The 10325-nt window shown below is 36.7% G+C and overlaps 1 protein-coding gene across 6 annotated transcripts in view; it reads left to right on the forward strand.

The window, feature by feature from the left end:
• Positions 1-10294, forward strand: part of LOC136845186 (polyamine-transporting ATPase 13A3-like) — a 37855-nt gene extending 27561 nt beyond the window's left edge. For 2 of the 6 annotated variants that reach the window (XM_067115190.1, XM_067115189.1), the window contains exons 18-27: positions 24-273; positions 646-869; positions 1123-1274; positions 1472-1644; positions 1870-2035; positions 2488-2701; positions 4971-5103; positions 5377-5484; positions 6950-7267; positions 10046-10294. In XM_067115190.1, the coding sequence (XP_066971291.1) occupies positions 24-273; positions 646-869; positions 1123-1274; positions 1472-1644; positions 1870-2035; positions 2488-2701; positions 4971-5103; positions 5377-5484; positions 6950-7267; positions 10046-10228 (1921 nt within the window). In that variant the 3' untranslated portion in view covers positions 10229-10294. The remainder of the gene's footprint in view (positions 1-23; positions 274-645; positions 870-1122; positions 1275-1471; positions 1645-1869; positions 2036-2487; positions 2702-4970; positions 5104-5376; positions 5485-6949; positions 7268-10045) is intronic. The other 4 variants (XM_067115195.1, XM_067115193.1, XM_067115192.1 and 1 more) reach the window with 2 other exon arrangements.
• Positions 10295-10325: the final 31 nt, after the last annotated feature.

Genomic DNA, 10325 nt, shown 5'->3' on the forward strand with positions numbered 1-10325 from the left:
TAATGGATGATCTTGTTTCTTAGTCACCAGGTTGCCATGTGTGGTGATGGTTGCAATGATTGTGGTGCTTTGAAAGTGGCTCACACCGGGATCTCTTTGTCATCATCAGAAGCCTCTGTAGCAGCTCCTTTCACCTCAAAATTGGAAGATATCAGTAGTGTTGTCACAGTAATCCGAGAGGGAAGAGCAGCCCTTGTTTCCATTTTTACTGCTTTCAAGTATGATGTTAGCATGTGCTTTGGTGCTCTCCTTTGTGTCCTCTTTCAATTTAAGGTGAATTACAAATGATCTTATTGTAGCTTTTCTTAAGTATTTTAGCTGCTGTCATATACTGTTTAAAAATAATGATCAGCAGATATTTTTAAATGAAAATTTCCTTTGTTTATGAATGCTCTTGAAGAGATTCAGTAAAGATTATCAGCTGGCACTGATCGGGTATATACTGTACTGGGGTATTTTTCTGTAGTATATCATCAAGTGCAAGCGAGTCTTGTAATGGAAAAAAAAACCTTGAAATCCTGTAAAGCATGCCATTTCATTGTTCCTATTGTTAGATGCTCTGAATGCACTGTACTACACTTTATACACTATTTTATTCATTTATATGCTTACTGTACTGTACTGTTTTTGGCTGTTTTATTCCAGGTCGATACCATGCCATCAGACACACAGTATTTGGTGATGGACTTGGTACTTGCAACCATACCTGCTCTTGTAATTGGGAATACTGGAGCTCCTCCTATACTAGTCCCCAAAAGACCCACCCAAAGGATTCTCAGCATCCTTCCAGCTCTTTCTATGTTATCATTCTTGGCAATACAGATTCTCACGTATTGGACTGTAATGACTTATATTGAAAGTCATCCCTGGTCAGTAATGTATTCTACAGACTGTACATATTTATAATGGATATAGGCAGTAGCATATAGTTACACCCAAATTGTTTACTTTACCTGTGCCATCACATTTCCGTTGTGTAGAAAATCCTTTTCTAAAATTCAGGGCAGCATCCACTCCCAAGTAATTCGTAAACACTAGTAACTATGCAAGAATACCCATTTCTTGTTTTATTGAGGATTGTATATATTGCCGCTGCCTGAGAATTTTAATCTGTTGCTTCAGGTACGAGCGATTCTTCAACACAGGAGATATCCTTCCACCAAAACCTAACCATGAGAACACAGCCCTCACACTGGTTAACTTTCATTCCTACAATGTTGGGGTACTTGTCTACTCCCATGCCCAGCCATATAGGAAATACATATATACCAACTGTGAGTTAAATTTAATATAAGATTTGCAAGAAATACTGGTGCTTACAGCTTGAAAATACAGTACAACATAGCTCTTGAATATTTCGTGTTTGTTGAAGTTCTGCATATACACGTACCGCTCAGAATAATAATGATTTGAGGACTCCTCCAGTTATACCTGTCCTGTAAATGTAGTTAGTAATATTTTATTCTTTTAGATATGCTGTTTGGGTACCTCATCTGGTCAGTTGTTTTCTGCCTCTTCGTAAATTTTTATACCGGACAATGGATGATGGACCTGCTGAATTTCTATCCTTTCCCTGATTCGACAGTTCCTGCAATGATATTCTTCATTGTCTCGATCAGTTTTCTCATTTCTTTCATTTGGGAGGTGTGTGTACAAACTTTATTTGATAAATGTATCAAATATGACAAATACTTTGTACAAAGATGTTTAAATGATCTTGTGCTAAATGAGAATACTGTAGTAAAAATGAAGCAAATATTAAAGCTAAAAGATCCAGATATTAAAAATTAAATAGTAACAGACATCAGTATACGGCTCAGATTATTCCATACTAAAACTAAAATTTTTTAATTAATTACTTTGTTTCAGAGGTGGGTTCTTTATGGTTTGTTTGAAAATTACATTCTTCCATGGTTACACAAAACATGTGGGCCTCATGCTCCCCATGTTAAACTTGAAAAGAAGCTGGTGAATGAGGAATGGCCACCACTTTCTGATCCTGTTCTATTAGAAGCCCCTATAACTATCAATGCTGGTATGTGCTCTACAGTACTGTTGCTAGTGTTTGGTTTAACTATTTAATAATTACTGCTGTATATATTAAATATCCTCTTGTTTACAGTACTAAAAATGAATTCTCAACAAATGTTACTCTTTAAATTTCTGCATTTTGTTGTGATTGAATAAAAAAGGAAAGTTACTTAGCAACAAAATGGACTAGAAAAATATTGAAATGAATTTTCAGTGATGTTTCTTCACTAAATATAGTGGAAATGACTAAACTTTCTGCTGTGGTATTTTCCTCTAAGTCACCCAGTTATGCTCCTTTTACTACAAGTTTTGTTAACTGCAGTGCATCAGAAATCATACTGGGTAGTTGCAGCTGCAACTAAAATTTGTACAACTTAAAGTACCATATCCACAAACAGTTCAAATAAATCAGCATGTTTTCTTAAACCTTTCACAACCATCTTGTTTACTCATCAGGTCCACCCTTAAAGGCTATGGAAAGCCTCAACACATATGATGATGATCCAAATAGTGAGTCAATGCTGATAAGAAAGCTGACACGGCGTCATAGATTTAAAGCTTCAGTGAAGTACATCAAGGAAAATGAGTCTCCTATCAGCCCTACGGCTCCCGTGGATGTACCGGGCCCTCATAGTCCTGTCAGTTCATATCCCAGCCCACCCCCAGAAAGGTAGGTCACATTTTAGGTTCACTTCTTTTTTATGGGGTTCAGAACAAAATACATATACAGTATCGTGTGTAAGTTAATGCATATCTAATTTGTGCAGCATTAAATTGTGTCCTTGATTTCTTAAAGTTCTACATGAAATGTAATTTTTGGTAAAAATGAAATTTTTTTTTTTTTTTTTTTTTTTATGAGATTCATTTAGGACTACAGTATAGATTCAGACATGCTTTGAATTATTCACATTTGTTGACTAACCTGGACCAAGATTGTGGGCCTCACAAAAATATTACTGGTATTCTTAAACTGTATTGGAAACTTTAAGACAGTACCATTTTCCTGTGCCTTGTGTGACATGATGTAGATGGTATTAAAGTTTCTTTGCAGTGTCCCTTTGGCCTAAACTGCATTGCTTTCTAACTATACTTTTCATTTGCTCCCTTGGGTCTCTTTTCCCTTGCTCTAATTTTCAACTCTCATTTAATAAAAGAATCCTCCAGGCAAGCCATACAAATCTAGGAATGCTACCCTGTGGTCTTGCTAAACCAGTCTATAATAATAATGATAACTCCTGTAAGGATTTCAGTTTATGCACCTTGTTTAGTATACATATAGTAGCACAAAACATTTTTTTCCCAGAATCCCATCTTCTCCCATTATTTTTCTTTCCATCTTTTACTTTACATGCATTCTCTGTGGCCTCATTCCTGCATAGTTTTGCCTCATTTTCAACCTCCATGTAGAATGAAAATTAACTCATTGCTTTGTTTAAGTTGCATCACAATCTAGCATCATATACATCATCATAAACAATGCACAGTAGAACAAAAAGTCCACTTTTGGCAGTTTATACTGATGGCTCCAAATCTCTAACAAGTTTAGGATTCACTGCCATTTTACCTAATAAAAACAAATTAATATCTTTGCCAAACAATGCTCCTGCTGATTCAGCAGAACTGAATGCAATAAATAGAACACTTGATAATTATAACACCACAGAAGTTTGCTGTTTAGTGACTAGAAGTTCTTTAACAGGCCCTTCAGAACTATTATCCTAAAATTTCTCTTGTACAGCAAATTAAGTTTACATTCCACAATTTATATGAAACTGATGTGAATGTTGAAACATGCTGGATCCCTGCCCATGTGGGCATAAAGGGAAATGATGCTGATGAGGCAGCTAAAACTGGGGTTACTATGATCAGATCAAATGTAATCATCCCAGTTTGTGATTATTTAACACCTCTAAAACCCACCATCTTTAATAAATGGCAAACTTTATGGAATAATGAACCTGATAACAATAAATTAAAGTAGATGAAACTCATGGTTGGATTGCGGCATTGTTTAAAGTATATAAAATCACGCAGAAGTAATTCTATGTCCTCTTCAAATTGGCCTCACACATCTTAATGTGAATGTCCAAGCTTCAACCAACTGAGAATGTAAAATTCTGGAAATGAATTAGTAAAGGAGGTTGTGCCTGATTCTTCATTATTTTCATTTTATCCAGTTATCAAATTTTTCCAGAACTGCACTGTATCAGATATTTAAATTTTATTGAATCAACCCTGTGAAAGGTATGAATTTTGATTCAGTGGTCTGGTTAAATTACTTAATAATAATAATAATAATAATAATAAAATAAAAGAGACAAGACCCATTGAGTAAAATTTGTTTCTTTTTTCTACTATAACATTCATATTTTTACAGATGAATCATTAGGATATTTTAAAGATTATTGCAGGAGTTATCGTAGTTAAGAGCTGTATTCTGTGAGTTGTTTATCTGTGAAAATATGTATGCAGTATAATGGAGAAAATGAAAGCAAATCACTTAAATGGGTATTTTCTCCTACGATTTCCTATTATCAACTGGAGCATGGATGTTTGTCAACTTTTGATAAATAATAATGACATTAATAATAACCTTCACTGATCCCTACCTATTTTTGTATTCATATCATCAGCAATGATTTTCATATCTCTGGTATTTCATCCACAATGTTCGGAAGTTTTATTTTTTGGTGTACAGTATATTCTAATACTCATATTGCAGTGTTTTGATTTTCTGCATTTGGTATTAAAATTATAACTACACCAATTCCATCCACTCTTCCTGAACAAACAGTGTATACACTTAACCCCAAGCACTTTCTCTTTTCTTTGCACTATGATCCACAAACAGCTGAGATGTCTTGTCCATACAGTATCTTTTGAATGAATTTTCTACCATACTAAATTAGGTAATAAGAGTACTTCTGATCTCTTTGTAGTGCTAGTTACCAAGTTCCTTGGGAACTCCAAGAAAATGACGGCAGCGCTTTCAAGTTCAACAGGAGTGTGCGCCAGCAGATAATGAAAGGCACAGATGGAGTGTTCAGTACATTCAGAGGAGGGGCCACAAAGGTAAACTTCACTTTGAATGACCCTTTTATACATTTTAAAAAGGTAAATTTGTGATATCTTTGGTAGAGTGTTTACAATTTTCAGGAAACAAATTTTTCATCACTAAATACACAATAATATACTCGTACAGGGTAATCAAAATAACTTGGATCAGCAATAAAGTTTTCAGCTGTTTTTGATTGCTGTAAAAGTTTAAATTTGGATGATTACTATATCTCTTGGTTACTTTGAAAGGATAGGTTATCAAAATGAAGTAATTCTTCATCTTCACAGAGGCAAACCTCCCATGACACAAACACAGCTGAGCCATATGAAGTTATACGGTTGTCGGACAACGCCGCACCTTTTGTTGATGATGATGAAATTTACTCAACTATTCCAGTAAGTTCTTTAGCACTGCTATGATTCTTACGTCTGCCATAATAACACAATATTTTAAAAACATGGTGGGCCGAAAATACTTAGCAACTGCTCAGTGAGTAAGTGATAGGCAATGTAAGAGAAAGGAAGTTACTGATATAACTAACTAGATTAGCTGCTTCCCTCATAAGTCAATCAAGCTAGGCTATCAAGTCAGGTGAAGAACTTTTGAAAAGCTTGGTTTGTAATGCTGCTGTAGTGTAGTGAAAAATACCTGATGAATTAAGATGATGTCTTGACAACCTGTTCACTGGTCATGATAAGGGGTAAACATCCTCTTTTTAACATCAGGTATATCTGGTCACCAGGTCATTTTGGATCACAGGAAATTGCAGATTGTTCTTTACAATCATCATCTCATGGCAGTCAGCAATGATATGATATTTCTGTGAATATCATCATCATCTAGGAGTAGTTGCCTGTGATCATTTCTGTTAGTCTGTCGTATAGCCTGTGCAACTTGCTGCCATTACTTGGGTATGAAAAATATAAAAAATTTTCCACTTGTGGAGAACTTTGTTAAATCATGTACATGCTACTTAATTTTCTTGCTAGTTTATGTAGGCAAAAGATACAGGGAACTTTTATACCCTGTGATCTAGTCATAGGATATCTTGAATGTTTAAATGTAGGCTATACTCTAGTATGTTTTATTTATTACATATTAGATTTTACTGCTTATGAGAGGGCCAGACCCTACACTATTCGATAAGCAGTGTTACTAGAATTATAACCTGCTCTTCATACTTTTTTTATGAACTTTTATGGATCAGTAAGTATACTGTACAGGGAATGTTTTTGTCCGTTATCTTAGATATGTTATAAAAGTTGGATAGAGTATTATTTCCATGGTGTATGTCTGAGCTATAACATTTGGCAAATTGACTGAAGTATTTGAGTTATAGCTAAGTGAATATTAGTTCAGTGTTTTGAAAAGAACAGATCCTTTGCTCATGTCGCTCCTAGAGATACATGATACAGAAAACATAATGGAAAAAAATTTTGTTTTTGTTTCATCACTTACATGCTGCTGCTTATGTAGTAACTGTTGAGTTGAGAATCTCAATGAGAATTGAGATTCTTGACTCAGTACTAGTAATTACATCAGTAGCTTGTAAGTGATGAAGTTTGAAGAAAATTATATTGATTCCTCATACTGTATCACCTGTCTTTAGAAGTGATGCAAATCAAAGGATCTGTTCTTTTCAAAAAACATGAGCATATATCTTTACTGTACCAGTGGTACTAAAGAGCATACAGTAAGTCTTAATGTAATGCATCATGCACCATACAAAAAACTTTTCTTAAAAGCCACAATAATCATGTAAATAAATAAATGTTAATTGATACTCGAGTGCCTTCTCTATGTGACTTTTGATATTGTCACTTATCCAGTACAAAAGACAACTTATTTTCATGCTAACAGGACCCTCCACCCAGCTACGTTGAGGATAAAGAGAAAGATGAAGGAAGGAATTCAAATAGTGCAACTCTGGAGCAAGGAAGCATGCCTATATATGAAGAGGTAGGGCACGCAAAAGAGGAAACCAAGTGGATAGCAGAAGGTATAGTAAGAGATTGTGATTATCCAGGAGAGAAATTGACAAACAATGTTCAGGGGTGGAGAGAGAGTATAGACAAGTATCCCAAGGATGTTGAATGTAACTTAACCTTAATGGAAGACATGAATGAAGCATGGAAACGATTGTCAGGAACTGCTCTCATCTCATACCACCATAAAAAGGTGAATTTAAATTTTGCTTAGGGGTCCCACCTTACACTTAGGTAGACAGTAGCACCAATTAGCTAAATTTATCATAGAACTTCATGTCATCAAAGTCTTACAAAAAAAAGTTTGATCAAAAAGCATCATGCACACAGGATGGCAGATACAGTATTGGGTTTTAATTCATCATTTGATAAGGAAGATAAATACATAATACTAAAATGCCACAATACTGCCTGTTAACTTTTGATGCTGGTATGACTCTTGAGACTATTGTTCATTTTGTTTGCTGCTCGAAATTCATAATTCTCTGTGAAAACTGGTAATGTGAATATTTTTCTAAATTTTATTTATTAGATACACACTCATCACTTTATAAATGCCTTAAATAAAACTCAGTGTGGGGAGAACAGTGCTGAACCACTAATTATTAAAAGCAAAAGTTCTAGTTACAGATTGGAAAACAGTTCCCTTTAGCAGGTACCTTGTCACAACATTTGTACAGTAGTTCTAAATTCTCTACTCTGCAGACCTGAAAGTGTTTGCCACTTAGAGTGAAGGGCTTCCAAAGTAAAAGAATCCTCAGGTCCTAACCAGATTCCTAAAGTGTAAGTTAGATCCTTTCTGGAAAAAGAGAGTGACACACCAGTCTGCCCTGGTGAGCACTCTGGGACTGTGGACAGGAACGACTGGACCTGACAGTAATGATTACTTGACCGCAAGCCAAGGTTGACTTGTGAAGTGAACAAGCATGCTCCAAATAGTGATCAGCCTTCCCATGACCTCTGTATGATTGGCTGAAGGCAAGCTTAGTAGCAGCTATGGATGAACACACTTGCATTATTGTGCAAGCACAAATCTGGAATCTTGGACACCACCAGGAAAAAACACACACACACACACACACACACACACACACACACACACACACACACACACACACACACACACACACACACACACACACACACACAGTGGTATTTTACAGCTGCAACCTGTTGCATGTGAACCTTCTGTCATTCCTGTGTACCTTGGCTTAAGTGCAAACAGAAGAATCTAGGGTACTCCTTTTGTCCCGGATGGAATGGAGAGAGACTGGTTCATGGCAGTGTCTAGACCGTAGGTGAGCGAACACTTCCAGGCTTCGTTAGGAGCAAGGCAGTCACTCAAGAGTCCAATAGTAGGACTTACAAAAGTAATGGGCAGGCAGATAAGTTGAGGACCATTATACCACATCAGATGACAACACCACAGGATCAGACTTGTGAGTGGGAATGGTCTCATGTATGGAAGCAGAGAAGAGGCTAGGAATGGCAAAGTACTGTACGCAATAGTAACCAAGTACAGTACATAGGATAACAGTCAAGTACACAGAAGCAGCAGAGTATACAGGAGCACTTTAATATAAAGGCGTGTAAGAGCAAGTTACATCAGACAAAGTACATAGGGCTAACAATAGAGCTATGGTAGCTGAGTCCACAGGAAAATGGCAGAAATGAAGGGGCGGATACATGAAAGAATTCATGCACGAAGGTAAGTTGAAGCAGTAGAGGTCAAACCCATAGAGTGGGAGTTCCAAACTTGCACATAGAGCCATGCAAGAGTTGCTGACTTTGGCAGTGAAATTGTGGGAGGCTGCAGTCAACTGCATTGTCAAAAAACCTACTACATTGGGGAACTAGCCTTGGAGCCCTGATGAAACCATCTTCAGCTTAGCCCAGAAATTTTCATCAGGAGAGTAGAACAGGAAAAGCAGAGAAAAATTGCAGGAACAGCAGTCAGGGCCAAAATGTCTTTCCTGGGAGTGTCTGGGAAAATGAGACTTCCATGGGATAGACAGTTTCTCAGATGAGTAAACCACAGGAATCAAGATTGGAGAGGGCCTACACAAGTCACTCCTGACACTAAAGGTAGGCAAGGAGGAGGAGGAAGCCTCATCTCGGAGACAACAAAGACTTCACAGCTGGGGTCGAGGAACAGCGGGAAGCAGTCTAAAAATTCACCTACAACCAAAGTGGAAGCACCATGCTTACGGGCATGCCACATGAAGAGCAGTCCTTACATACAATGTATGTCATATCAGGAGAACAGTGTTGACCCCAAACACTAAGACCACTACAAATGAAGGTCCTTCTCCACTGACACAAAACTACTACAGCATTCATCCACCTTGTTGAGGCAGGATTTATAGAAAATATTCAGTATATCCAATTGTAAGTTCAATGCTTAAAACTCGGCCTTACATAACAGCAAATAATTACAGCTGAGACGTAACAGATATAACTAAAACCTACTACTGTACATGGCACTGAAAAACAGAAAAAGGAGAGTACACTTAGTAATGGGGTAATGTGTGGGTTGCTGGTCAAATAACTCACAAAACAAAAATAAAGTAAAAACATTAATTATTCAAATTGGGTAATTATGTTTGGCACAGGTCAAAAATAGCAAAAGGACCAGCTTGGTCCAGCGTGTCCACACCCAGTGAAGGCAAACAGAAAATTTAATAGTCACCTTGCAGCATGCTAGGGTTGGCTACCACACGTGCCTGTGGCTTCTTCTTTATCTTTGAGTTGGTGTGCCTTGGTTCATTCCCAAAAGAGTAGGACTATTTGTTTTCTGAGTTTCAAATAAATTATTTTGGTCCTTAAACAATTACATAGTATCAAGGAAAACAGGTGCTGTAATGCACACAACTTAACATATTTCCAGTTAGAGTTCCTAATGCCATTGTTTATTAATGTAATGTTTGATGTTACTTGTGTTAATGCAATGCATTTACCCTTCTTTACCTAGGATGAAGGAAAACCTAAAACGTACAGTACACCCGTAAGCTTCCCAGAGGAACCTCACATGGAACAGCAATTTATTTATGATGTGCCACAACAGCCCCCAAAACCCCTAAAGGATGGAACAGAAATACGCAGCCTGATGTCACAGTTAAGTTACATTGATGATGAACAAAGTGGAAGTCATTGATGGCACAGTATTTGTAGTTAGATCCACTGTTCATGCAGTTATTATTAAATTTTTCATTTTCTAGAATTTGGTTTTCATATTACCTGTTTGTTGCAGA

The sequence above is a fragment of the Macrobrachium rosenbergii genome, chromosome 13 (genome assembly GCF_040412425.1).
Source record: "Macrobrachium rosenbergii isolate ZJJX-2024 chromosome 13, ASM4041242v1, whole genome shotgun sequence".
NCBI lineage: Eukaryota > Metazoa > Arthropoda > Malacostraca > Decapoda > Palaemonidae > Macrobrachium > Macrobrachium rosenbergii.